The following is a 26,141-nucleotide window of genomic DNA, read 5'->3' as shown; positions in this document are numbered from 1 at the left end:
CAACCCTTACATCTCAGAAACAAAGGGAGACAAACCCCTAGTGATTCAGTACATCGCTATAAAGTCACAGCTTTACATATCTAGAAGAGAGCAAATGTTACAGGATCTGCAGTATTCAGTGCATTATGAATTATTGCTCACTTTGAGGGCTAAAATTGCTTTTTTTACTGCAGTGTTACACTGCTTACTTTGATCACAGTTTGAGGCTGTGCTGTTTATAACTACTTGTCGAAGATCTGAAAGAAGTGAAGTCATTCAGTGCCATAGGCTAGTGGTAAGCTTCCCTATAACAGGAGGGAAACTTTTGCCTGGAATACTTTTGTCAAGCAAAACGATGTATTCATCTATCTGAGAAATTCCTAATGAGGATGTTCCAGGACAAAGCCAAACATAAGCTAAATTGGAAATGCTCCTTTTAATCTGTGAACAAAGTGCCCATCTGAAGACTTATATTGTCATGGCAATTCTTGTACAATTACACTGCAAAGCTGTCTTGGCAAATATTCACATGCAGACAAGTCCTACTGTTCCTTCTGTTTATTTACATTAGTGAAATTAAAAGAAGTTGTGATAATGAAATTGAAAAAAGTGAGAAGCGAAATAGTCAGTAGTAAGATATATATAGAAGCTGAACAGATGTCATATGAGGAGGAACTATCTTTGCTTTTATTCATAACGTGTTAGGGAAAATTATTGCAAGAACTGGCTTAAGCACTAAGCGAGAAATACATTTTCAGAAAAAAAAATGGCTGGATTTCAGTAAAACTAGGAATTGAATAAATAGTTTAATAATAACTATTTTATTTGAAGGTGACATTTAGGGACAGCTTAGTGTGAGCAAAACTTGCAAGAGTAGCCCAAAGTCGTAAAGCTGAGCGGTGCTCAACAGTGGGGTGGGAGAGAAATAGAAGCTGAGTTTACTGAGTAGAACCATATTTTGGGTACAGCAGAAATCACAAAATGAAATGGCTCCTTCAGAGGGGATCCCAAGAGAAAATGCCTGGAGGATGCAATTCCTGCCTAGTTCTCTCCTCTGCCTCATGAAGTGCCAGCTGCATTCGGGTCCAAACTGGGCTTTAGTTACCCACTTGTGTAAATGGATGCTTGTGAGGATTCAGCTCCCCAGGGCTGCAGAGTGAAGGGGGGGAGATCAGTGCAGACACTGGGGTAAGCTAAAAGAAGAATTGCGCACTTCAGCGCTGCCCCTTTCACATGACCAACCATCTTGATGCTGGTAAAAGACTTTTGGGGGTCAGTGTCCTGCATGCTGCATTTCACTTGTGCAATAACCTGTCCTCACCAGCGTGCTAAATTCTTGAGTGTATTTATGCCAAGAAAACAGGAGTCCAGTGCCTAGAAAAGAAACTTCATTACTTTTTATTATTATTTCTTTTAACTTTCCAGCTTGCTCAGTATAGATGCTATGGAGCCTGGAGAAGGCAGGTTGTTTGCCAGGGCTATCTGCTAAGCACTTTTCCCCATAAAGTGTTCGGTGCTTAAATTGTATTTGCAGCTCACTTAAGTGCTATTTTGTATTGCTTTCCACTGTTTTTCTAACATCTTAAACTTAGTCTTCTTGCAGATTTCTAGTACAGTATCATCTGCTGCATTCCTTAGTTTTCAGTTCCTTTTTCTCGCGTTTAAAAATGGCAAGTTGGTGCTTATTCAAGCTGAATTCAAAATGGTGGGGAGATAAGCCCTTCTTGTTATTGACGAAAGAGTTATTGTGCAGACAGGAGCACCTCCCTTCCCCTTTTCTCTCACTTGATTCACAGGGAAGGTGGAAGCTGAAAATTATACTAATAAAAACTTTATTTATTTCAAAGCATTAACAAAAAGAAGGAAGAATGCAAGAGTGAGAATATTTTAATTCATGTTAGTGAACATACTACAGTTAACAACCATATTATCAGATTGAAAAAAGACCAAGACCTACACGTGAGCTTAATAGCCTTTGCTGGTATGAACTGTATTTTTCCATAGCAGAAAATGAAAATGGCAAGGTTTTCTATCCCAAAGTTATCCAAGATAAGTATATGAAGCACCATTTTATGAGTGAGTATAATAGGATACAGCTATAAGAAACAGTAAAATTGCTGGTCTGATGGAGTGAATTTTGTGGGGCAAAACAAGTTCAAGATTGCCATAGAGTTGGGCATATTTTATTTTTTGAGTACTTTGCAGTGTCCACAAAGTCATGGGAATACAGTTCTAAATAGTAATCACACGTTCTTGAACATTCGTTCTCACTAATTGACTTTTATAGTACTTTTTCAGTATGTTTATTTGTTCTTGACAAGCTATTTACACTAGTGCTTTTGCTAAGGCACTTGAGAACATCTTGACAGTTACAAGACTATAACATTAATCCTTAATTCCAATTTTGTAAAATATGCATGATACAAAAGAGTCTGCTGGTGCAAAAAGAGAAAGGGGATTTAATTTAAGATTACAGATACCCTCACTAGAGACTTTTAACAGATACATCCTTTATTTTCAGCAAGTAACTTGCTCCTCTGAATTGGTACATTCCACAGAACCCTTTCTCACCAATTCCTCAGTCACCGACACATCATTTTAGAAGTGTTTCATTGACAGAATCTGTTGATAGTTAGATTTGTCTTTTTCTCTTGTAGAAATAGACTGACAGGGCAGCTCCAAGAAGAGTGAGAATAGCCAAGAAAATGAGTGGCCAAACGGAGACATGAACAGGTGGGTGGGTCTCTTCATTCTTTTCCTTGCCTGAAATGAATGCATATAACTGTGAGAAACCTTACTAATTTTTTATTCCACATATAACATGAAAAACATGGAGGAGATGTTCTCTCTTGCCTGAACTTGGAGTCTGTTTGGTGAAAATCTAAGCCCCAAGTTGTTGCTGATCAGTAGCCAGGTCTCTGTTGCTAAAGCTAAGATGGTTTTAGTGAGTCTGGATTACAGTGATATACAATGTATGCAGTGGATGCTTGTAAGAATTTAATGAAAGTGCCTGCTTTAGATATGGATATGGGATGCTAATTATTTGGAAATTAGTTTTACAATATTTTTATGTTACATTATTTACAATAATATCTATGGAAGAAATTTGCATATACATCTACATAGGTTTTAACAGCCTAGTTAAAGCTCTCTGTGCCTGTTCTCTAAGTTAGTCACAAGTTGGGTCACTGCTGAGCTTGTCAGCTCATGGTTAGCCCTGCAGCAGTCCAGTCAACCAAGAACATGCGAGTGCTCGTGTGCATGTAAAAAGGCACCGTGGGATTACCCTGAGTGATTTATAACCATGCATCCCAGTAACTGCCAGCAGAACTTGCTCTGTAAAAGGGGGTGATTTGGGTAAACTCGTTTTAAGTTCTTCTTGTATTTAGATTTTTGTTGATTTTCTTATGCAAGCTCTTACCTTTTTGCTGTAGAGGACTCCCACTTGGCTCAACTTCAATGAATAGCAGAGAGAAATAATATGACACTTCATTAGAATTCATAAGTTTAACTGTTTTGCTAAAATTATACAGGAACAAAAACCTGAAGTATTACCATTGCGTTAATAACATATATGTCTGTTACAAAACGCAACATAAGTGAGGCAAAAAATACGTTACTAAGGTTTTACCTTTCTACTTAACATTACCAAAGTGTAATATTCATTAATTTAAAACTTTATATTGTTTTTATATCTACCAACATTCAAATACTGACTCTTTTCTATGTTCACTCAAAAATACCTTTTCACATTTTTTGTGAAATATTAATTGTAATTTACTGAGAACATGATGTACAACTCTGGAGATTGATTTCACCTAGCACATTTTAGGAAGCTCTGCATGTCCAGCAGGATGCTGCTGTTACAATTAAGTTTAAGATTCTTAAATGTCTTTCCTAGAAAATGCCCTTTGAATCAAGGCTGCAATCTTCCTATTTGCCTACGCGTAAGAAAGAGACAGAGAAAAAAAAAAGACCTTTATAACATCTTTTTTGTTGAAGAAGTGCAAAAAATTTTTGACACTCAGAAAAGAAAAAGAATTAAACATATTGGATGTTCTTATAAAGTAAGAAAAACTATTCTGAACCAAGACTCCCTAAATTATCAAGAAAATATTTCTCCTCTTACCTCTTTTGCATTACAGTTTGCAAACACACTTGCTACCCAGAGGAGAAGTTATAAAGGCAAAATGTAAAATGAAATGAAAGCAGAGCAGAATGTAAAATAGAATCATAGAATCATTTAGGTTGGAAAAGACCTTTAAGATCATCGAGTCCAACCGTCAAACCAACACTACCATGCCCACTAAACCCTGTCCTGAAGTGCTTCGTCTATGCGTTTTTTGAACACCTCCAGGGATAGTGACTCCACCGCTTCCCTGGGCAGCCTGTTCCAATGCCTGACAACCCTCTCAGTAAAGAAATTTTTTCTAATGTCCAATCTAAACCTCCCCTGGTGCAACCTGAGGCCATTTCCTCTCGTCCTAGACAAATGAATAGGTACAAAGCAACAGTAACCCCTACTAAGGCAGGAAATAGTAAGATATGAGAGCATCTTATGATTCAGTGGATGCATTTTAGTTCTTCCTTATTATTTTAGTACTGTATGAGATGGAATATAATTTGGATGTTCTTAGTAAATCTTGAATGGGAATTAACTGATTTACTGCCATGGGCATGTGCTAATTTAAGCATGGAAATTAACAGTGCATGGGTGATGACTGTTTCTTTGTTACATTTCAGTTTGGTTTTTTAATTAAAGACTACACTTGAAAAATGATTAAAAGCTAACCCCAAATTTTCAATTATTTTTCTGAGAACTACAGTGTCTTGCCATGACTTTAGTATTGAAATCACGTCCTTTCAACTTTTCATCCAAACAAAGGAATCTTAAAAGTTGTTTTACACAGGAAATGAGGTTTTCCGCATAGGACGGAGTTGTTCCTCATGATTTACTGGGGACAATGTACAATGCAAAAGCTGGAAAATTAAACCTGATCTCACAGCTACTACAGAAGAAAGTACAAAGCTTTAAAGATGGCAACCTACCATTTTTTAGGTAAGATTGTTTTTAATACCTAACTTAAGGGAATAGAATGATAATGCTTTCTTTCAGATAATTATATGTTTTGTATCTCCACTTGGGAATACTACATGTGGGGTTTTTACCTCTGAAACGTTAGTCTGGCATATACAGTATTGCGTGAAATTTTCTAGAAATGCTGATAAGACAGCTTCTGTAGTGACTTGAAGTTTTCATTTAATAGGGAAGTACTACTTCTATTATTACTGCAACACAAACAGATGGCCTTTAGTATCCCTGAGGAATTACTGACTTAAAGATTGTTGAATCAAGCCCAATATGAATCCAGTTTTTTATATTGGGCAGTAATATAGTTTTTGAGTATAACAAGCTTGAAGAGGAAGCTTGATTGTTCACATTAATTCCTTCTTGCAAGAGTATAACAACTGTTACAATACTTAGTTCCTGGAAAAGTCATAAGTTTGCGTAAGTGTTTGACAGATGCCATACCAATGCTGGTGTTAGGTATTCAAAAGTTTTCTGAAAGCCTCGTTCTCAACCTAGGGTGCATACAGCACACGTTACCCCATTCCCATGCGAGTGCAGACAGGGATCTGAAGAACTCACAGTCTACAAAACCAGGCAACTACAAATGTTTAGAAAAGTGGGATGTGCCAAACGAAACTGTCAGAAATTACTTCCAGACATGTGGTGGAGGGCTGTAACAGTTACTAGCAAACAGATCTGTTCTGTCACTAAGGGCTGAGTCACTAAGGACTTACCTTTGGGTTTTTTGCAGATAAATCCTTTTTCAGAAGAGCAGTCAGTGTTGTCCCAATAACCAGATGGTGCAGCCATTTCGACACAGTGATGCTCCACACTGGACTCTTTCTCATCCCAGTTGACAAAGTCCAGCACAGCATTATCTAGCCACAACCACTGGCCTAAAGAGCAACATACAGAGTAAAAAAAATTAAAAATGTATCTCTCATCTCATGGATATATTAACTCCTTAGCTCAGCAAAAGACTTAAAATATGTAATTGTAACCCATTTTTCAGCAGAAAACCACATAATTTTTTTTGTAAAAATACACTTATCCTCAATTTTCTCATATTAGCAAAGCATTTTTCAATTAAATATTGAAAGTAAGACATTACCATCCACATTTCGGTAAAGTCCTATCCAGAAGCCTCCTACTTTATTTCCAAGTGGTTGTATTGTATGGATCAGAAAGTCAGATTCATCCATGCTTTCTACCGAAACCAAAGTAGCACCTGAAAGGCATTAGCAAGCAAATAACCATAACCTACATGAGCAACTACTGGAATGACCTCCTCTTCCAAGTCTGTACAAACAATAACTTTTGAAAGTACTATGCACAGTACTCTGTTGGCTTCCCCATTGCTTCTTGTGGAGGACAGAGAACTGGAGGTGCTTAGTGGCCATGGCCCCACCACTGCCCTTAGGATGGTGCCCCAGAAGCCAGGAGCTGATGGGGAGCTCGACGCCTGGGAAGGCTGCAGCCCCTGGGAGTACAGAAGGTTGCACAAAGTCGCTGTGTCAGTTTATTTTCACTGTGCCAGATTCAGAATAGCTTGGTAAGTAAATAAAGTATTTCTAATGATTTTTTTTTTAAATCAATGTTTTAACATTTTTAGGTGAGTTTTGTATAAACTTTCATACAAGTCTTGTCAGTTGATAATGAAGGCTCTCACCTAACTGAGCACACTTGAGGGAGGCCAGTGCCCAGCTTGTCCCAGCTGATGCTTCGAGGTAGTAGCAGTGGCCGCGGTAAGGGATCCAAGCCTGGAGTTCAGCTGCTTCAGGGCAGTCTCCGGGCAGCTGAGCAGGGTCAGTAGGAGCTATAGCTAAAGAAGCCATATGGTATGGAATTGGTATTGTGTTATGAGTAACCTATGAGGTAGGATATGTGTGCAAATAGTGTGGGATTTCTCTCACGCAGCTTTAACTATCTGGACCTCTACTCCTGACTATTCCAGGTCCCCAGCTCAGACAGTGGTGACAGCCAGGCAGTCAAGATTGTGAAACATCTTATTTCTCCAATCACATTTCTTAGGACAAGGAAACAAATCACATCATGCAGCATCTGACTAGCTGCCTTGGCATTACTGTGAGGAAAGCAAACCCTGAGGGATGATATAGATCTTGAATTTGCATTCTCACAACACAGAAAGCTGTTGTAGGCTAATGAATGACTGACACCACAGTCCCATATTGTATGGCTGCCTGGTCTCTGTATGTTGTCACTTCATACAAAGAAGCCATCAGTGGAGCATGCCTCTGCCAAATTAGTCTCTGTTTCTGATCACGTGTGCAACTCCAATTCACTTCTATCGGTCTGCAATTCTTGCACTGCATATGTGGACCAAATGTACAGCTGGAAAGTTTAACCTGGAAGCCACCTTCAAGTGGCAAAATCTATTTTGAATTTCACATTAGGAACAGACTATATTATGTAGTCTTAAAACCTCAAGGAGGGAAAACGACACAGTTCTACAAAATCTACAAGCAAACATACCTCTGCATACCTCTACAAAGAGTTAAAGCAGCATTCACATTCCCAAGGCTTTTACACCTACATCAGAACTGCTTTAGCTCTAGCAATAGTGAATGGGAGTGAAACTCTTGACTGCATTTTGGCTCAGTGACACCTGTGTGTGAACTTACCCAGTTGCTGGAGCCCACACAGTCAGTGCACGTTTCCAGCACTCATTTATATTACACACAATCTCAAGTGTGATTTATGCTTATGTCTCAGAAAAAACAAAAGACCTTGAAGGCAGATCTTCATCTTATGCAAACAGTTACAACTATGATGAAAGCAGCGCAGCCATATCCGTTTGCACAAGAGGATTTCATGTGCCTGAATTCATATATTAGGCTATAGCAAACCTCCAGATTCTGCAGGGAGGTAGACGGTATCCTGAAGCATACTCCTCTGAGGGTTTTAGCCCAAGCCAGAGCAAAGTCTCTAGGGTTAGGCAGGCTAATGGAATTAGGAATGTGTCTTTAAAATTTTTACATTCATTTGCTTACCATCTGATGTCTTACAAACTGAAAAGTAGCTTTCATTGCAGGATGCTGTTTTCCAAGTACCATCAAGATCGAGGTAGACACAAGCATTTTTCTCCTTTGGTTCCCCTGCTGCCCATTTTGTGTACCTGGTCTTCAAGTTATCGGTCCATTTGTAATAGCTGCCAGTCTGAAAATAAAGAAGTTCTGGTAACAGACGTTTTTTACATAAAAAGCTCTGACACATAAATATAGTGTCTTATGTTTGTTTGAGTTTTTTGGGAAAAAAAAACCCTGTGCTGGTCTGTTTTTTTAAACACCATTCACTGTTCTAAGCAATGTCACTGGATGCTCCAAGTTACGCAAGAACTACATATGAACAGTGTTCAACAGTGCATCGCTTTTGGGAGGGTTTTTCTGAAGTAACAAACCTCTACATCGCAAGAAACTCAGATTAGTCCATCTTAGGTCATTTAGTAAATCCCATATCAAGACAAGAAATTACAGAGAATTCATCCCCTCTGCTCTGCTTTATTTAAATTAAAACTGGGAGCTATTTGGTAAGTAAAGATTACTTGACACTAAACAGTCAAAATAATCTTAAAATATCTCTCTAATACTCATAATAACTTTCATTAACATAATAGTTATAAGTAGCCCTCTACGTACCAGGGAGTTAGACTTTCAGAACACCTAACAGTTGCTTCATGATAGCTGCATGTCCTGCCTTGTGACTCTCAGTCTGCACCTCTATTTCTTTTACTGTTTCTAGAGCTTTCTACTTTCACCTATTGCTTCCTGCTTAACCTTTTCTGTGACTCTTTACTCCATTTGGTGCATGAAAGTCTTTGAGTAACTCTAACAAGACCACTAGAAATCTATGCATATACACAGTAAAGCCATTCAGAGTACAGTTGTTTCAGCACTGTTATAAATCGGGCATCCAGCAGGTCTATAAAGAGCAGGAGAGCTCACCAAGCACCTGTACCTCCCATCTGTCCGGCACTTACCATATTGCTGTTAAGACCGATCCATACGGGTTCTCCATATTTCAACATCTGGATCCACAAGAATGAATGAATGTAAGCATCTGAAATGCTGGCAAGTTCTGCGGATTTGTCTTGACAATTTTTTCTGGCCTCTTCCCATTGCATTTCAGATGAGACGATTGAATAGCTACCATCACCATAACGAGCAAAGCCAGAGGATGGATTTGTTGTTCGTACTTCAGACTGCATGGTAACTATGGAGGAAAAACTGAATGCATGAACTTACAACATACCATTCATCTCTAGCATGGAAACTATAAAAAATAGGTCAAAAAGTCCAGTATTAACAATAAGTCAAAATCTTTATTTAAGCTCATGAACAATTTGTTAACGAAAAAAACCAACCCAAACCAAACCAAACCAAAAAAGCCCAAAACAAACTTGTTGTAAAACATGAACCAAATTTGCTAATGTAAAAAGCAGACTGAAATCCTGGACACCCTGAAGTAGAGAGTATACTTGCTAGAGGCCTGACCAGTGCAAACTAGGACTCATAATTGGATATTTGAGTTCTGGTGTTTTAAGATATTTTGTCTAAATCTGGATACCTGAGTATACACCTATTTCAGATCACTGTTGGAGAGGACTTAGGACTAGACGTTTAAGGTATTTATTCTTGTACCCTGTTGTCACAACCTGAGACTTTGATACTTGATATTAATTGATCACCACTCACTGTTGACTCAAAGTTGTTAGCCTGTCTGTAGGGGCTGCCTGAACATTGCCTGCACATTTGAGTCAGGCAGTGTATATTTCCACCTTTGAGATTGTAAATGTATTCAGAAGAGCTGTAACTGGGATTAAGCAAACTAAAAATGCCTCCATAAAACTATATTTGCTGTGCAGGGAGAGGGGGTTCTTACAAACAAGTTAGCTATGCTGAGAGTGAACAGGCTGCAAGAGCTGATTGAAGTGGGGAGGAATAGTTTCTACTAATGCTGTGATAAAGGTGAGGCAAAACTGTTTTGTTATCTGTGCTTTGCCTTCCCTACTCCCATCATATGGCCGGGCAGCAGGGATTTGCATAATTACAGTTCTACAGCAGGAGGGTCAACATTCATGACTCATTTTGATGTAAAAAAAGAAAAAAAAAATCAATATTCTTCTGCAATAAAGACACAGCCAAGAGGCTGTACAATTTAATAGACATCATATGGCATTCAGTAGAAATGTTAAGAAGGGATTAAATGTTCTGCTCAGAGACAGCCAGGAGTATGGAGGGATCACTGCAAGAGCATGGTTTTATACTGTACTTAAAGAGCATATCTAAAAGCCTCCTATTGCACTAAGAAGAAATTCATTTCCATTTGTTATTCTCTAGTATTATTCATGATTTAAGTACAAAACCCCAATTAAGATAGTGGTTCCTCTCCAGCAATTTCTGTGGAGCAAATTGTACTTTAAAAATAGTACAGCCTTAAGACTGGTGGAGCTCTGGAAGCCCGAGAAACTCAGAATGAGACTCAAAGCTGAAAGAAATAACATCAGTTTATATATTCAGCTTATCTAACTGAGATGCTTTTTCTATTTAGGAGACTGAGTTAAACAGAACTCACATGAATTCATCTGACATATATAGCCTCTCTCATTGTCACAGCTATCATCTCTCCATTTCCCGTCTGACTTCATGATGAAGACGCAATCTGTCTGAAGGAGAGGGGAAGATACACAGCCGTTACAAAAGGCAATCAGGAGGTCTTGAGCTGAAGCTCTTATACTCCTAGTGCAAGCCTGATGGCAGAGAGGAGAGGAGAGGAGAGGAAGAGGGAGAGGAGAACTCATTGAGCACCTGTGTAATTAGTTCAAATTTCCTAGGTTTCTGACAAATAGCTTAACCTGGTATTTATTAGTGACCCCTTAAATTTGAACCAGGCTTCCACTGGTGCCAGTCAAGATCTGCAAGAAAGGTCTATAAAAAATAATCTTACCAGTTTTATTAAGAATTCTTTAATGACTACAGAAATGATTAGGGTATCTATAATATGTCTTCTCAGTTCTGATTTACAATTATGTAGAACTGCTTCAAAACATTTCCATCAATGAGAAAAACAATATAAGAACTATTATTAAAAGCACTATTCTGAATTTATCTTAACTGAAGCAGACTATCTTGAAGAAAGCAGGTACTCTTTACCAGTTGGTGTAGTCATTATTTGTCTTTAGTAACAACTAATTTTTCCCTTTACTTCCTTATGTTTAATTGCTTCAAGATTTCTTCATGGCTCCCCTGATTTCAAGACTAGCCGTGACTGCCTTTCAACATTTCACCCGAGCTCCTCTCTTATGCTGATTCAAACAAGTTTTAGTCATAAGGAAGTTGACTGATGGTAGATGTTAAAAATCTCAGGTGACTAGCTGCCTATTATTTCCTCAGAAACTGTTTACGTGTTTACCTCCTTCGAAAAAGAGATTGAATTTCAGCAGAGAAATAGCCCTTTTATTGAAGATATTCTTTTGTACCATCAGAAACGAGTAAAGCAGTGTGGGAGCACATCAGCCAGGAATGGGACGTACACATAGACAAATTAATGTTGCACCAACAACCTGAATTTTGGTTTATCATAACTTTTCTGTGTTTGGTGTTGTAATTTTAATGTTTGTGGTACTGCAGTTTGTTGGGGAACTGATGTAATATATGCCTCTCTGGGCTTGTTTTACAGAACTGGTATTTTGCAATAGGTCAGATGGAAAGCACAAGGTCCCTCTTCTTCAGAACCTCTGCTGAACACCTTTGGTGTATTTGGAATTGTTATCAGGTAATTTGCTAAACCCCATTCTGCTTACAAAATGACTTGTTTCAGCACCTTGTTATTGCTGCTGTAACTTCCCTTTTAGGAAAATCATCTAGCTGCCTAAGATACACAGGTTACTGTTTCCTGTACCTCCACAGTGATATCTGTCAACCTTTCATAGTCATAGTAGTCAAAGTAGCTTTGTTTCTGTTCTGGTGCACCATTAACCCAGTTGGTGTAGAAAACGGTGCTTCCATCTGTCCAAAGAAATGTGGACTCTTCGTTGATATCATTCATCCCAATCCAAACATTAGTTGTGGCATCCTTTAAATGGTAGAAGAGGAAAGCTGGAGGGAAGCAAAAATTTCTCATTAAGGAAAGCTCATCATTACTTACCTAAACAGGAAAAATATGTAAAAGCCCAGAACTGGGGCCATATTAAAAGAATAACATTTCCCACTACAGAGCCCATCTGCCTTTAACTAAATGTTTAGATAAGCATCTGTAGGAATATAAGTTACACAAGCATTCAGGTTGAAAAAATTGCCAAAAAGACAGCTCTGGAGCAAATTAGAAAATGTCCCCTTCCCCGCTGTGTATGTACACGTAGTGTTCCAGCAAATCATACTGCCAGTGGAAGAGACAGAAAATACAGATGTCTGTCACTTTGAGGGAGGTGTGCAACCACACTCAAAAGAGACTGGAAGCTTCATGAAAAATGAGCAGCCGAAAGAACTAGAAACACACAATTTATTTCTTATATGCAATAATTCAGCTATTTTTTCACACTTCAGAGTTAAAACAAAGCATAAACTGAGCTGGCTAATAAGCTATTTTCAGCAGACAATCCCATAATCTATTTTGGAGAGTATAGCAATTTCTTTAGTGAGAGATTAATATTTTTTTCTTTCAGTAAAGCACATATATGTACCTTGCACTTGTTCATTTGGTATCGTAGCCAGGTTTCCTCCCAAATCAATACAAGCATCTCGTGCAGCATGCCACATGAGCTTTCTTGTTACATTGGAAGCAAATATTTTGAAACACTGGGAAAAAAAGCAAGCACGTCATTCAGACTCGCAAAGATGGGAACTGTTTTATGTGACTAATATCAATTAGCTGTAGGATGTACATATCTCCAGAAAAAGAAATCAGGGCTAGAATAAGTGACAGAGCTCAAGAATAGAAAGTGTGTATGTCTACCCAGGTAGATACTTAGTCCCTCTCATTGCACAAGGTGTAATCCAGGAGTCTAGTATCATGTGAACTGATTGTAATGATGTCAAGTACATAATCCCTTTTCACATTTTCATCTGCCTGCTTCCTGCCATAACAGAGGGATCATTTAAAACCAAGAAAATGTGACTTTGGGTGACACAGCTGCAGGGAATGATCTCTACTGTGCCTTGTCCTGCTTCCAATGACTGTGGTTAATGACTGTTCATCTCCCCAAAGTGTATGAAATATTCTTTGACAAATTCACCTAATATTCTGAGGATGCAACAGTAGCACAGTGTATATAAAGTAGACAAAACAAACTTTGGCAAATGGAGCTTCAACTCAAATTGGTACAAATTCTTCTGTTACAGCAATGAGGACTTCCAGACCATGTCTAAATGTGAAACTATACTCAAAACAACTGTATTTTGGCATCATCTTTCTGAACTCAAAGCTTTGGGAACCCTGTACAAGTCAAAGGGATTGCTCAAATACATTCTCTCTAAATCATTCCACCTGAAGGACTTTTTTTTCCAAGACTGACAGTTACAAATTTCAGTTTCTAACATAAATACATAAAACAGGAGAGGAGCAGACAGAGGAGGGGTTTTCTTAAACAGTAACAGTGTATTTTAAGCCTGCGCAAACTACGTTCTCTGTCATTTATTCAGCATACATCTACTTTTACTGTATTTCTCTGCAAAGTTAAATGTCTATAGTCACCTCCAAAAAAGCCCAGCCAGCCAGCCAGCATGTTCTGACTGGATAATTACTCTCCAGATTTATTTTATAATCATAAAAACCATATTTTTTGCAGTTCTTTTTTTCAGTTCCACTGCTTTACACAATTTACTGAAGCTACTTGTTGACATACCTTGTTGTTAAAGAAAAACCAACTTTCTGGACATCCTCCAGGAGGCAATGGAGAAGCAAATGTTGAATTAACAGAACTGTTATGTTTTTCACATACAAATTTATTGGAGGAACCACAGTTTACATCATTCCACAAGCCTAAAAATATTTAGATTGAATAAGCAAGTGAAGATGTTATAGTATTTGTAACAATAATTTATCACTTCTTATTTTGAGTTAGAAAGAGGCTAATCTCTACTGTTCAGACTGTAAAAGTGAGTAAAAGGGCCATGTACCACATTTATGCACGCAACTATTTTCTACAAACAGAAGACATTTATGGACTTTAGTTGGTCAGCACTGTTAGTTACTGGGCTACCGTCTAGCACCTGAAAAAAAGAATAAAAGACTGGGAAGAAAGGGCCAGTGGCTCAGAAGAAATGCTCTTGTCATCAATTAACTTCATTCTACTTTCTCTACCCTCCCCACCCCTGTCCATGAAAGAGTCTGAGTAGGAGAATTACAGGACAAAGAGGATGAGAAAAAAATGAACTTCTTTTTTTTAGCAGAACACAATGTTCTCTGTTTTATATTTCAGGCTGCAGCTTGATCTGAACGCAAAGTAACCATGGCAGCTTTGAATGAGCCACTTGAAGCTCTAATAGTAGCACAGCAGTAGCCCCTTGTGCTTAATTTGGACTGCCTGACCCTTCTGCTCTTCATCCAGGTCTCTCCACAGTGTGCGTACCTGTTTATGATTTGTTCAAGCTATGGCATCATCACATTGCAGGCAGCAGGGGAAATACACCAGGAAGCAAATTTGAAAAGAGAATGGGTCAGAAATGGATTAGATAGGAAATACCAGATCAATCTAAGGGTACAGTATAGTGTTCAAACCCACATTATGAAATACGTGCCATCTCCTGGGAGCCAACATCTCCAGTTAATATAATGTTATCTAGGGATTCAGTCTGAAGATTAAAATACCTCATTTCAGTTGTCAAGATATACACTAGGTTTCTAAGCTACTATTATAGTCAATAGAGAGCTAGGGCAGGATTCATTTGTCTAAACAGGGTGTTTAGCACCACTTGAGAGGCTGTGCAAGGTACTTGCAGAGAGCTGACAGATATGGCACTGCTTCTGTGGGAAACTTACAGTCAGGTGGGCTAACTCTAGGACATCACATGTGGTTACAGTCACCTACATGTAGGCAACTGAATACTGTGCTAGAGTAAATTGAATTGCTCTTCAGGCAGCATTGGCTGTGCAGGTGAGATCTCCATTTGATCATAATGAGACTTCAGAGGTCTAGATCACATTAGCTGCATTTTGTTGTCAACTCAAGCTTAATGCTTCTCTTATGGTCCAATTCAGTTGCCCACATGTAAACTTCTAGCATCATCCGAGACAAGCTCAGGAATGCTGAGCCATTTATGCAGAGCTGATAGATACAGCAGGGACCAGTGGAATAGCTGCCCCTTTCTGGATCAACAGCTAAAGAAGGAGGGATTCACCTCAATCAGACCAGATGCCTGTGTTTAAAAAAGTGAATCTTCTTCTCGGTGTCTTCATATAAAGGCAGAATTTCAGGTGGGTTTGCTAAGCGAATTCTTTATAAAACATAAACCGAGAGATTGATTTCCTTATACTTATATTACTGAATTCTCATTAGCCTCAGCTAAGTGACAGAAATACAAACAAAAGGAAAAATGAGCTCTAGGATTTGCAAGATATTTACATTTAAGCATACTTATAAGCATGCAAGACAGTCTTAGGTCATTAGGTGTATTTGTCTGTCTCCTCTCCTCATTGGCTTGTACCTTTAAAAAAAATAAATGCTTTCTTAAGTTCATAGGAGCAAAGACAGACCCCACTCAACTTTTTACTTAGAGAAGTAGTGAAAAGCCCTGTAAAAAAAGGTGCAACATCAATCTTATAAATCCAGACAGAGACATTTGCACTAAATTACACATGGTACTGAAATCTCCCCATTCTAAGGACATAGACTTCTGTGACTGGTGCTTATGCCAGTTACTGCATCTTGCTGGCTTGTCACTGGAAATGAATTGCAGAAAACAGCCATAAAAGATTGTGTGACAGCTGACAGCAGAAGTTTGACAGCATCAGTTATAATCTAAGCAGAGACAAGTAAAATCTAATAGTTTAGCCTTGTTACTTACCTTGCTTTGACAACATTACCACACAATTTTCATCATTATTTGCAAAGTTGGGTTCATTAGGAGCCCAGGCCACATAGGTTACTGGAGTCCCATCTATCCAGCTTAAAGAAAAGATATACAAAGAGTTATTAATCAATACACTTCAATTGTGAGATGAGAATCCTAATTAACATCTCACAATTAAGAAGGTCCATGAGCATTAATGAGAACTGGCTAAAACTGGAAGGACTGACACAGATTTTCCTCTCCTTACCTGATTATTCTAATTTGAAGAAATTTATGTAAAATATTACTGGTTGCAAAATAGAAAAAGAAAACACCAAGCGTATTTTCCACTGATGGGCAGGAGTGATCAGACATCATTTAATAACAGAAAATATTTTCCGTTAGCCATAACATGTAATACAGAGAAGAATATTAAAAGTTTTATTTATCTTAACTGATTTCATTGTATCACCTAGTCCATATTCTTCTTCTCAGTCTGAGCATTCCTGATGTTTTCATAGATGCAAACAAGGACAAAAATACTTTTCTGTGGATTTTACCCTGAAGATAAATATCTCCATAGGCTATTTCTATTAAGTCTTGTGTCTGGAAACTAATGGACATTTTGTCAGCTTTAAAACCACCCTTTCTAAAGTATCAAAATTGAAATTTTTTCTTTTTGCTTACGCACTTTTTACTTTAATACATTGATATTGAAGGAAGAAGAGGTTGGCACTGCATTTTAATCAATATTTCAGAATTTAGGTCATTCAGCCTGAAGTCGGAAACAAGCTCAGATCCCTCATCTCTCTCTGGCTTCTGATGATACACTTGATCTAAATAAAGGAGATGCTCACTGGACCCAAGCAATGCCCTGTCTCCCTAATTTGTGTCCTAAATCAGGAGGTTAGAATCATGCACTGACTCAGTGACTACCAACTTGTCTCCCCACTCCTCCTCTGTCCTTTTCAAGGTTAGTGATTTACAGACACTCAACAGTGGCATTAAAATAGAAAGGTTAAATTCAAATCTCCTCTAAACCTATTTCAGGTCAAGATTAGAAGCATGATCTTTCACCTCCCAGATGTGTCCTAACCAGCAGATGGGAAAGCAGACAGTGTCAGTATCAAGCTCTTCAGTATCTTTTACTTCAGTTTTGAGTTTATTTGGGTGTTGGTCTTTTCACAATACTTGTTAATTTTACTGTACTATAAACTTCTGCTGACTTTTCTCCTTGAATGGGAGTTTGCAGAGGCTACCTTAAAAATCTCTGTCAGAAGCAGCTTTTGTACTCATTGTCCACATCTTCCTAATTCTGGAGGGCCTCTCTGAAGCTATGTTATATAGATAAAAGTATAACAAAGCTAGGCTTTATGGTATAGAGCATATTTTAAGTGTGTGTGGGTGTTTATAGGTATAAAATCCAACATAGTAAAGTATCGCTCCAATTTATGGGGCAAATCTTTGAAAGAAACTTGAGAAAGTGTATATGGAGAGTACAGCTGCCAAGCATTTCTTTGGGTAAGGGTTTGCTCAAGAAAAATATTCTTTTCCTATTTCTTTTTGAGGAAAACTATTGGACTTTAGAATATTCTAGGACTATTCCATTCTGTTTTGCACTCATTATGTGGAACTGCCTTCAGTCCTTGAAAACAACACATTTAGTACCTCCAGCTACATAAAATACCGTATTTGTTTCTACATGGTAGGAGCTGCAGCAATTATCTTAACTTACCTAAACTTTTTATCAAGACTCACTTTTAGACCAATGAAATATCCTCTTGACTGACTCCAGGATTCCTCCTAAAACAGAACAATAATATTTTAATTTAAAAAAAAAAATCTTTGATGTAAACCAAGCACAAATGGATGTGCCATTGATTAGGTTCACAGAGCAGTCACTGAAGTTGACAGCCGTAAAGCACGTGCTTACAGCTAAGCACAGCCATGTGTTTACGCACTCAGGCACAGAAGCCTAGTTTTATCTGGAGCATCAGAGCCGAGTCCTGCAGCACTGAGGGCCCTTAGGATGGGGTAGGAGAGAAGCAGATCTTGAGTCAGAAACTGGTACACGTCTTTCATTGCGCCTCGAGGACTACAGCACCGTCTAATGCCAACCTCAAGTCTCCCTCTCACACCAGCTACTTCCCAAGCCTGGCACCTTCCCACATCACTCTTCCCACTGGCCTGCCTCACCACCTCAGCACAGCTGGCACAGAGCAGGAGAGACCAAATCCCTTGGGACCGAAGGGCACGTTTGGGGAAAATTTCATAGATCTCATCTCGGGCAGATTTCATTAGTGAAAATGCCGATGGCTCTACTTCTGAGGCAATTCAAGTTTTGCAAGCAGATTATCAAAAGCATTTCTAGTTTAGGCTGTCTCCTTAAAATGATTCTTACATTTTCTTTTAGCGCTCTCTGTAGGAACCTTCTCTCACTATTACTATTAACAACAGCCAGGTCTGCAGAATTCATCCTGCAAAACTCTTGGGCTTTTTCCATGGAGACATATTCTTTGCTGATGTAGTATAGCCTATCTTCATATATGACCCATCCATCTGCAGTGGTTTTATATGCTGGAAGATAAATAAGGTAGCCTTAAATTCTGTATCTGTAGAACACAAAAGCTTGTTTCAGAATAACGATTTTCATAAAAAAATAATGAAAAAGATCACTAAATGTATGCAAAAACCTACCATACGTGTCAGTTGGTTCAGATTTTAATGGCACTCCTGCAAAACAAGAGAATAGAAGGCGTGACACATCTGTGTAGCGTGTTTTATGATGTAGCTTGTGACTAACTGCAAGGAGCAGAGTGAGGAACAGAGCAGGTCACTGCACTCCTTTGCCATTGACTAGAAGGCAGGCTTAACCACACATTTCAGCTAGACATTATGCAATAAGCATGGTCATCTACTTATAATTTTGTATCATAAGCTGTGCTTCACATCAGCGAAGTCATAGCTTTGGCTGGATCCCATTCCTGCACAGAGCAATGTAAGGGAAAATTGCTCTTCCAGTCTCTAAGTCACAGTAGATTTATCTGAAACACTTTAAACTTTGGTTTTACAGCCTCTTTACTGATCCATCAGTAGACATTCCATAATTCTCCAGAGGACTCTTCTTATCAAGAGGGAGAAAATTTCCACTAGATTTACTTTAGCTCTATCAAAAAATTCTCTCAGTCCCAAATATTCATAAGCAAAAGGAAATGTGACTTTATATACTGACTGTGAGTTATTTCTGGTTCTGATAGAAGAAGAAATGCCACTGCTTTGAAACATTGCTTTTCCAAAAGCAGTTGAGTCCTGAATAATGTCAAAGGAAAACTTGGAGCACCACTAAGTGTTTGGTCTACAAACATTGTATTTGGTTTTTAGCTTTAGCTGTGTTAGTGTAAAAACCAGTATTGTAAGGAATTCACAACTCCTTACTTCCTACGTTACAAAAATACAAGCAAAAGCTTCTTAATATTAAAAAAGTTTGCAATCTATGAAACCCTTGCAAACACATGGATTATTTATACATCCTAATTTACATGAAGAAATAAATTTATTTATTTTCATCATCTGTCAGTGAAAAATCCTGGCCTATATTATGTTACCCAATGCTCTTGACGTCCATTTGGAAAAAGCAGTTCTTCAAAATTTTGTGTCTTTCTCCAGCAACTTATATTAGAAAGCAACTATTTATAAAGTTATTTAAGCTTCTTGTTTAGAGTAAATCTACCTTTTTTTATTTGACAAACCCAGTCAAGCTGTACTTCACAGACTGAAAGAAACCATCGCTTAGAATGAGTCCCACCATTGAGTACGCCACAGAACTTGCGTCCTCCTGAATTTCTTGGGCTATCATCCCAGTTTGTGTACCTAACCTATAGAAGAAATCATCTTTGTTACTCTTTTCATCTGTTTCAGTAGACATACTCTCCATTGGCAAACAGAAACAAACTGGTTTTGTCTGAAAGATTCTGTCTCTCACTAAAAAGAGGTGCAAATATAGGGAAAGCAATAGGTATAAGAATTTTTACGGTGGGGCAATGATGTCAGTGGACAATCAATGTCTTGCCATGGAGGGTTTTTCCTCTTGTTTGCACCTCAAGCCCTAGACACAGCCAGAATAGAAACAGGCAAATGGACTATTGCTAATGAACTTCACCTAGCTATGAAGTTCACCCCCATTCCACTCATGCTAATCATGTGCAGACAAGTTAGTTCTCACTTCATCACCTGTGACCTGGTTCAAAATTACATTTTCTAACAGCCGTCCAGTGGCAGTGACCACATTGTGCATCAATTCAGCATTCACGCCTTCCCTTCCCTGTGGTTAATGAGGATGGGAGTGTGGCTTTTGGGAGCTCCTAAAAACCTAGTGGAGTTTCCGCTGAAGAAACTAACATCCAAATGGGAGGGCAGAACCATTTGATGTAACCAACTCGGGATTTTCAAAAATCTTATCTTCTTGATAAGATTGCTTCCCAAAAATTTTATGGAAACTAATGTGCAACAGGATAAGAGGAAAAGTCCTTACTTGGGTTAAAAAAAGGGGAATAGAGAGTAGGAGTAAAGGGAAGGTAATAGGCAGTGGAATCCTGCAGGAACATTTCACACATCTGTGGATATTTACACATTTACATGACTGGATAAATTAATGGAAATAAATAAATTAAGATTATAGATCTGAGCTCAGGTTCTGAAAGACCCTGAGCCATCGCCTACTGGGGGATGCAGGAATATACTGGGAAATATGCTTGCTGTTTGATTAGCTTTTAAGGTGCTTCTGACCACTGCCAGAGACAGGGTACAGGTTCCAGTAAGATTAATTTTTATGTTCTGACATTAGGAGTTCATATTATATTCTTGGAAAAGAAAATATGTTAGAATGCTGTGCAGAAAGCTACAGATTCTGATGAGGTACAGATGTTTTCCATGTATTCAAATGTGTTGCTGTGATTTTACTCATGATAATAAAGGTTAACAGCCATGTAAATGTTTGCAGGATTAGTGTTTTCATTGATGAGGATAACAGTAAAAACCCAAAAAGTATGTGTACAAACCCCATAACATCTTAAGCAAACAAATTTGATGAAAAATTAAAATACTTACTGGAGACCCATCACTCCAGGCAAATCCTTCATCTGGATTCAAGGAAAATATACCGAGCCAAACTCTTTGAAAGCTACAGCGAGTGGCACTAACAAAAATTGCAAGGCAGAGCAGTGTATAAACATCAAAACAAAAAACAGCAACACAAAAAACATCCAGAAACACATCATTAGACTTTCTAGAGTGCATTGTAAAGTGCAGTGAAGTTGTAACAATTACCCTATTACTTTTGGTGAAGGGCATGCAGACGCATATGTTCTTCATAGAAATATCTAATATTTCTATGGCTCAGTGGCAATGGCTTATTTATCAGACTTATTAGCAGTATTGATCCTGTATTTCCTCTATGTTCTGTTTTCTTAGAAAATGCCTTCATAGATTCAGAAAATGGTCTCAGCATTGCCTACTTCAAGGTGACTCAAAAGTAAATATCTTGGTCACGTTTTCTACCCTACTAAAATACCGCCCCCCACAATTTCATGTATTTCTAAATTATATCTAGTAATCATGATACAGGGTTTTTGTTTTTTTAATTTCCTGGATATAAACAACTCTTTTTTTCATGAAACAGTTAAAAACATTCATGAGCAGACAAAATTTCAAAGTATCACAGATTTTTTGGCTCTTGAGGGATTCATGTTTCAGAAATCATCTAAGAACATTCATAATTGTTCATATGAAATGTCTCTTAAATCTGGTAAGATAAACATACAGCAGATACTCACTACATTGCTCTTATTACTAACGGTATCTCCTCTTTACTGTTAATGGTGACCAGATCCCCTCCTATTTGTCTACAAAAATCTCGAGCTTCAAGCCATGACTTCTTTTTAATATTTGATCTGTAAAAACACTATGGAGAAATTACTTTAAAACATATTATATGTGTTATAATAAAATAAAGAATCGTAGTCTCACTCACTTATAAATGAGGTTTCACACAAGCCAAGTAAAAGTCCGTAAAAGAAATAGAATTAATTACTCTGTTCATAAAATTTTTGCACTAGAGTTGTCTAGCTAGTTAGCGTAGCAGTGACAAAGGGAAGGAATTGCTAGAGGGGAATACAATTCCCTTTAACTTGTTTTACCTGGAGGAGGGCCCAGGCCACATTCTGGATGAAGGGAAAGGAGAGTGCTTGTGGTGGAGAGGCAAAGTGGCCTGGGAGGGGTCTGAAGATACAGGCAAAAGAATGACCTCATGGTGGTTTACAGCTCTCCCTTTACATTTGCAATATGATGTCTAACATTTTGGTAGTTTAACAAAGAATAAGCGCAAGTTTGACCAAAGCTAAAACTGATGACTTGGGAATAAAGGAGCCCAAGTAAATAACATTCCAGCTGACTTTGAAAGGAATGAAAAAAATAACATAATAAAAAGAGAAGGACTCATTAATTCAATAAAGTGATAAGAAATATTAACACTTCACACTTACTTAACACATTTCTATTCTACGTGATCCCAAATCAATGTTTGCACATTACCCTCATCTCTTGTTCAAGGTCCTTTTGTATGCCTGCTCAGACATAACTGAGTGTACTTCAAATACGAGTTATCTGTAGCTTTGCATCAGAAACTCTCTAATAAATGTCCTTCATAAACACTGGTTTAATTAACTTTGCATGTGATTTCTTATGCTTTATTTTGGGGGTTAATGTGCTTATCTTAGCAAAGTCCAGCCTTGGGCATGGTGCTGCTTGTGGATACATTTCACTGTTTCTCTACTTTGTTCCCTGAACTCTCTCACACCTCAGATAAATATGGGATCTTTGCACAACCTAGTGACCACAACTGATATAAAGAGCCACGCTAACAGCCAAGCTTTGCTGCTCCTACTGTTTAATACAGCTTTTTGACATTGTTCTCTCAAAAATTTTGCAAATATTAAGTTCTTTCTTGTTTCCTTTTTTCTCTTTTCCATATTCTGCTCCAATTCATTCAACCCTTGGGGCACAAACTTCCTCATTTTCTTTCCTGTGTCCTTCTCCCTCCCCTTGTGTCCAGTCCCTTCAACCTTATCTTTCTTCCTTAGTTTCTCCCCTCTTATGGATAATTCCCCAAGACATTTGGAGTTTGGTTTTTCCAATCTCACATATTGCAAAATGAAGATATCGCTTCCTTCCCCCCCCAAGCAGTTCAAAGCCTTTCTTCTTCTTTAACTATTTAGGCACTTACTTTAAAACAGGAACTACTATGGCTGTTTGATACCCAGCCTTCGGGGCATGTGGGGACTGGAGCAGTAGTTGGAATAGGTGGAGCTGTTGCACTCTTTGCCCACTGTTTACAGATATATTTTTGCTTTGTCTCACAGTCAAGAACATTCCATAATCCAGCTGCAGTCCCAGTTGTCATGGCTACACATCCTGGATTACTTCCTTTATGAGAAACAAAAAAGATGTTGGATATTTTATACAATCTAAATTGTTTAATTCTTACTTAAAATCTTTGAGCAGCGGACATTCTCTTCTTGCCATACAACAACACTTGAATAGCAGTTATATTTTAGATGGTTTTCACACAGGCAAAGAGTAGTATTTTCTGTTTGAGGAGGTCATGATCAGTTTGGGATCCTATTTTTTTTATTTTTAATGTCCTGCATAATTAATTGTATGGGTAGAAAGTAAGTTGGGGGATTTTTTTACAGTGAAAACCTGTGTTTTCAAGTGACGACCTCATTCTTACTTACATTAAGCCTGTTTTGTATCAGGTAGCGTAACCTTGGTCACTAGTAATTTTCATATAGATGGAAACAAAACCCTTGGTGCATACATAGGGCAGGCACGGAAACCTCAACAGATGTGATAAAGTTTATCCCATGACGATTACTGTGATTTTAGTATATTCTCTCAGAGGGAACCAGAGGTGCATACATCACACAAGATGCAGTCAAATGCACACAATGGGCTTATAAAATGGCCTATTTGTGTTCTTTATTAACTTCCTAAGTGTTCTTAACATTTTCTTTGCTTTTTGATTCCTGTTGAGCACAGACCTGATGTTTAATGGACCTGTCTACCATGGTGCCAAGAACTGACTCCTGAAATGAATTGGTCAGCTATAAGTCCATAATTTTGTCAATTCAAGACATATATTTACTCCTGTGAGCATCACCCTGCCTGCATCAAAGTTCACCTACTATTTTACAGATCATGCTCAGTCACTTATTCTCCTGAGGTCATCCTGTGTTTTCTCACAGGCACATCTTCACTGTCAGAAATAATTTAGTATCACGAGCAAATCTTGCCACTTCACTATTTCACCTTTTCCAGATTGTCTGTAAATATGTTCAACAGCATGGGCTTTGGCGCAGACCATTAAGGGACTCTGATTGTGAACTCTCTTCTCCAGTAAAAAATATCCCCCATAAAAAAAACTACCTTCCATTCTCTGCCTTTTGATCGAAATTTTTATTCATGCAAGACCTTTCCCGTGTCAGGTCAGATTAGCTGAAATGTTTTTGGTAATTGAGATAGACCACACTAACTAGATTTCCCTTATTCATATGCTTTTGGGTCCTGTGGGGAGCTCCAGTAGATCTGTGAGCACGACCTCCCTTTACACAAGGAATTTTATATATCTTTCCCACTATATCTTCTTTATTTTATTCTTTATTACGGATTCAGCTAATTTACCAATGACTCATTGGTCTGTATTCCCCCACATCTCCCTGGAAACATTTTAAATGTTGGCACCAAATTTGCCTTTTTTCACCCCTTAGCTGTCAAGGGAGTTTTAGCAGGTAGTTACACATTAAAGTAAACAGTTCACTTAATGTAACTTTTACAGCTCTTGGATGCTTTTGCAGCTGTGATTAGTCCTGACTTGCTATTCTTCAGGTCATCTATTTGTTCCATAATCTATTCTGTTGGTATTTCAGCTTGAAATAGACTCTCCAATCATACCCTCACAAAGAAACTTTCCAGCACAGAAAGCCCATTTTCTTCCTCGGTGAACACAGATGCAAGGAAACTAATTTTTCATCACTATTCCAGACTGATCTCCAAGTGCTCCTTTTATACTCTGATTATCTGCTGGCACCATAGACTCCCTGGTAAGCTTTCTTCTCATGGCATTTACAGAAGTTTTATTACCCTATGTCTTTTACAATTTTTTATTATTTTTATTTTATTTTACATTTTGTAACCTCACTGAATGTTTTTGAGAAACTTTTCAGACAAATGATCACTAGGAGGGACATAGTATATCTTGGGGAGAGCAGATTCCCTCATGGCATTTTGAAATCTTGTTTTCTGTGCTTCTGCACAATAGGATCCCATGAATGCAGTTTTCTTAGCATCATAAGTAAAAATAATAACGGTATGATCATTTTTGATACTGTGATTTTTGTAATTCTAACTTAAAATCCTTGTTACAGTTGCTCTGCTTCAGACTCTTCTCCCAGGCTAACTTTTCCACTAGACAGATGAGTGTGGAATAGTCTCAGGAACTTCCTGTAACTCCTGTTTATCTCTTTGTGAAGATGAGCTGAAAGGTTAATCTTATGGGTAAATATGTCAGATGTCCTAATATAAAACTGCAATTCAAATTGTTCCTTTTGAAGTTAAAAGATGGGGTTTGAGAACTGCCAGTTCTTGTCAAATATACTGAAAGCTTAAAGCATAAAACTCAGAGGACTTTGCCAATGCAAATGCAAATAGGGACCACGACCTCAGAAAGCACCTACCACCCACTGTCACGGCACCTACCAGGCATTGCTGCATCCCAGTGCGTGAAGGAGACTGCTTCACCGTTGGCCCACCTGAAAGTGCCTTGGTCCTCCACATCAGAGAGACCAAGCCAGAAATATTTCTCAGGCCTCAGCCCGACAAGGCTGGTCAGATAGGCTTGTTCATACCTGTAAAAGGGATCATAAAGACGCAAGTGAAAACAAAGTCATTTATCCAAATTCTACTTGTCTAATCTGATGATGAATCCTTTTATCCTTTTCCTTCCTGCAGACTAGGGGAGAGGGTCTTACAAT

At 38.2% G+C, this 26,141-nt stretch overlaps 1 protein-coding gene across 3 annotated transcripts in view; it reads right to left on the bottom strand.

The window, feature by feature from the left end:
• Nucleotides 1-1,848: 1,848 nt before the first annotated feature.
• Nucleotides 1,849-26,141, bottom strand: part of LOC115338894 (macrophage mannose receptor 1-like) — a 35,605-nt gene continuing 11,312 nt past the window's right edge. Inside the window, exons 11-30 of one of the 3 annotated variants that reach the window (XM_030007935.2) lie at nucleotides 25,867-26,015; nucleotides 23,336-23,535; nucleotides 21,888-22,015; nucleotides 21,163-21,250; nucleotides 19,787-19,931; nucleotides 18,754-18,789; nucleotides 18,458-18,633; nucleotides 17,792-17,859; nucleotides 16,072-16,172; nucleotides 13,911-14,047; nucleotides 12,750-12,864; nucleotides 11,969-12,165; nucleotides 10,643-10,733; nucleotides 9,048-9,280; nucleotides 8,062-8,227; nucleotides 6,720-6,872; nucleotides 6,162-6,278; nucleotides 5,785-5,946; nucleotides 3,401-3,433; nucleotides 1,849-2,742 (exon numbers count right to left, since the gene is read on the bottom strand). In XM_030007935.2, the coding sequence (XP_029863795.1) occupies nucleotides 2,612-2,742; nucleotides 3,401-3,433; nucleotides 5,785-5,946; nucleotides 6,162-6,278; nucleotides 6,720-6,872; nucleotides 8,062-8,227; nucleotides 9,048-9,280; nucleotides 10,643-10,733; nucleotides 11,969-12,165; nucleotides 12,750-12,864; nucleotides 13,911-14,047; nucleotides 16,072-16,172; nucleotides 17,792-17,859; nucleotides 18,458-18,633; nucleotides 18,754-18,789; nucleotides 19,787-19,931; nucleotides 21,163-21,250; nucleotides 21,888-22,015; nucleotides 23,336-23,535; nucleotides 25,867-26,015 (2,626 nt within the window). In that variant the 3' untranslated portion in view covers nucleotides 1,849-2,611. Of the gene's footprint in view, nucleotides 2,743-3,400; nucleotides 3,434-5,784; nucleotides 5,947-6,161; nucleotides 6,279-6,719; nucleotides 6,873-8,061; nucleotides 8,245-9,047; nucleotides 9,281-10,642; nucleotides 10,734-11,968; nucleotides 12,166-12,749; nucleotides 12,865-13,910; nucleotides 14,048-16,071; nucleotides 16,173-17,791; nucleotides 17,860-18,457; nucleotides 18,634-18,753; nucleotides 18,790-19,786; nucleotides 19,932-21,162; nucleotides 21,251-21,887; nucleotides 22,016-23,335; nucleotides 23,536-25,866; nucleotides 26,016-26,141 lie in introns of those variants that run through there. The other 2 variants (XR_005932022.1, XM_041122200.1) reach the window with 2 other exon arrangements.

Source organism: Aquila chrysaetos, chromosome 3 (assembly GCF_900496995.4).
Source record: "Aquila chrysaetos chrysaetos chromosome 3, bAquChr1.4, whole genome shotgun sequence".
Taxonomy (NCBI): Eukaryota; Metazoa; Chordata; class Aves; order Accipitriformes; family Accipitridae; genus Aquila; species Aquila chrysaetos.
This window is presented reverse-complemented; position numbering and strand designations above follow the sequence as displayed.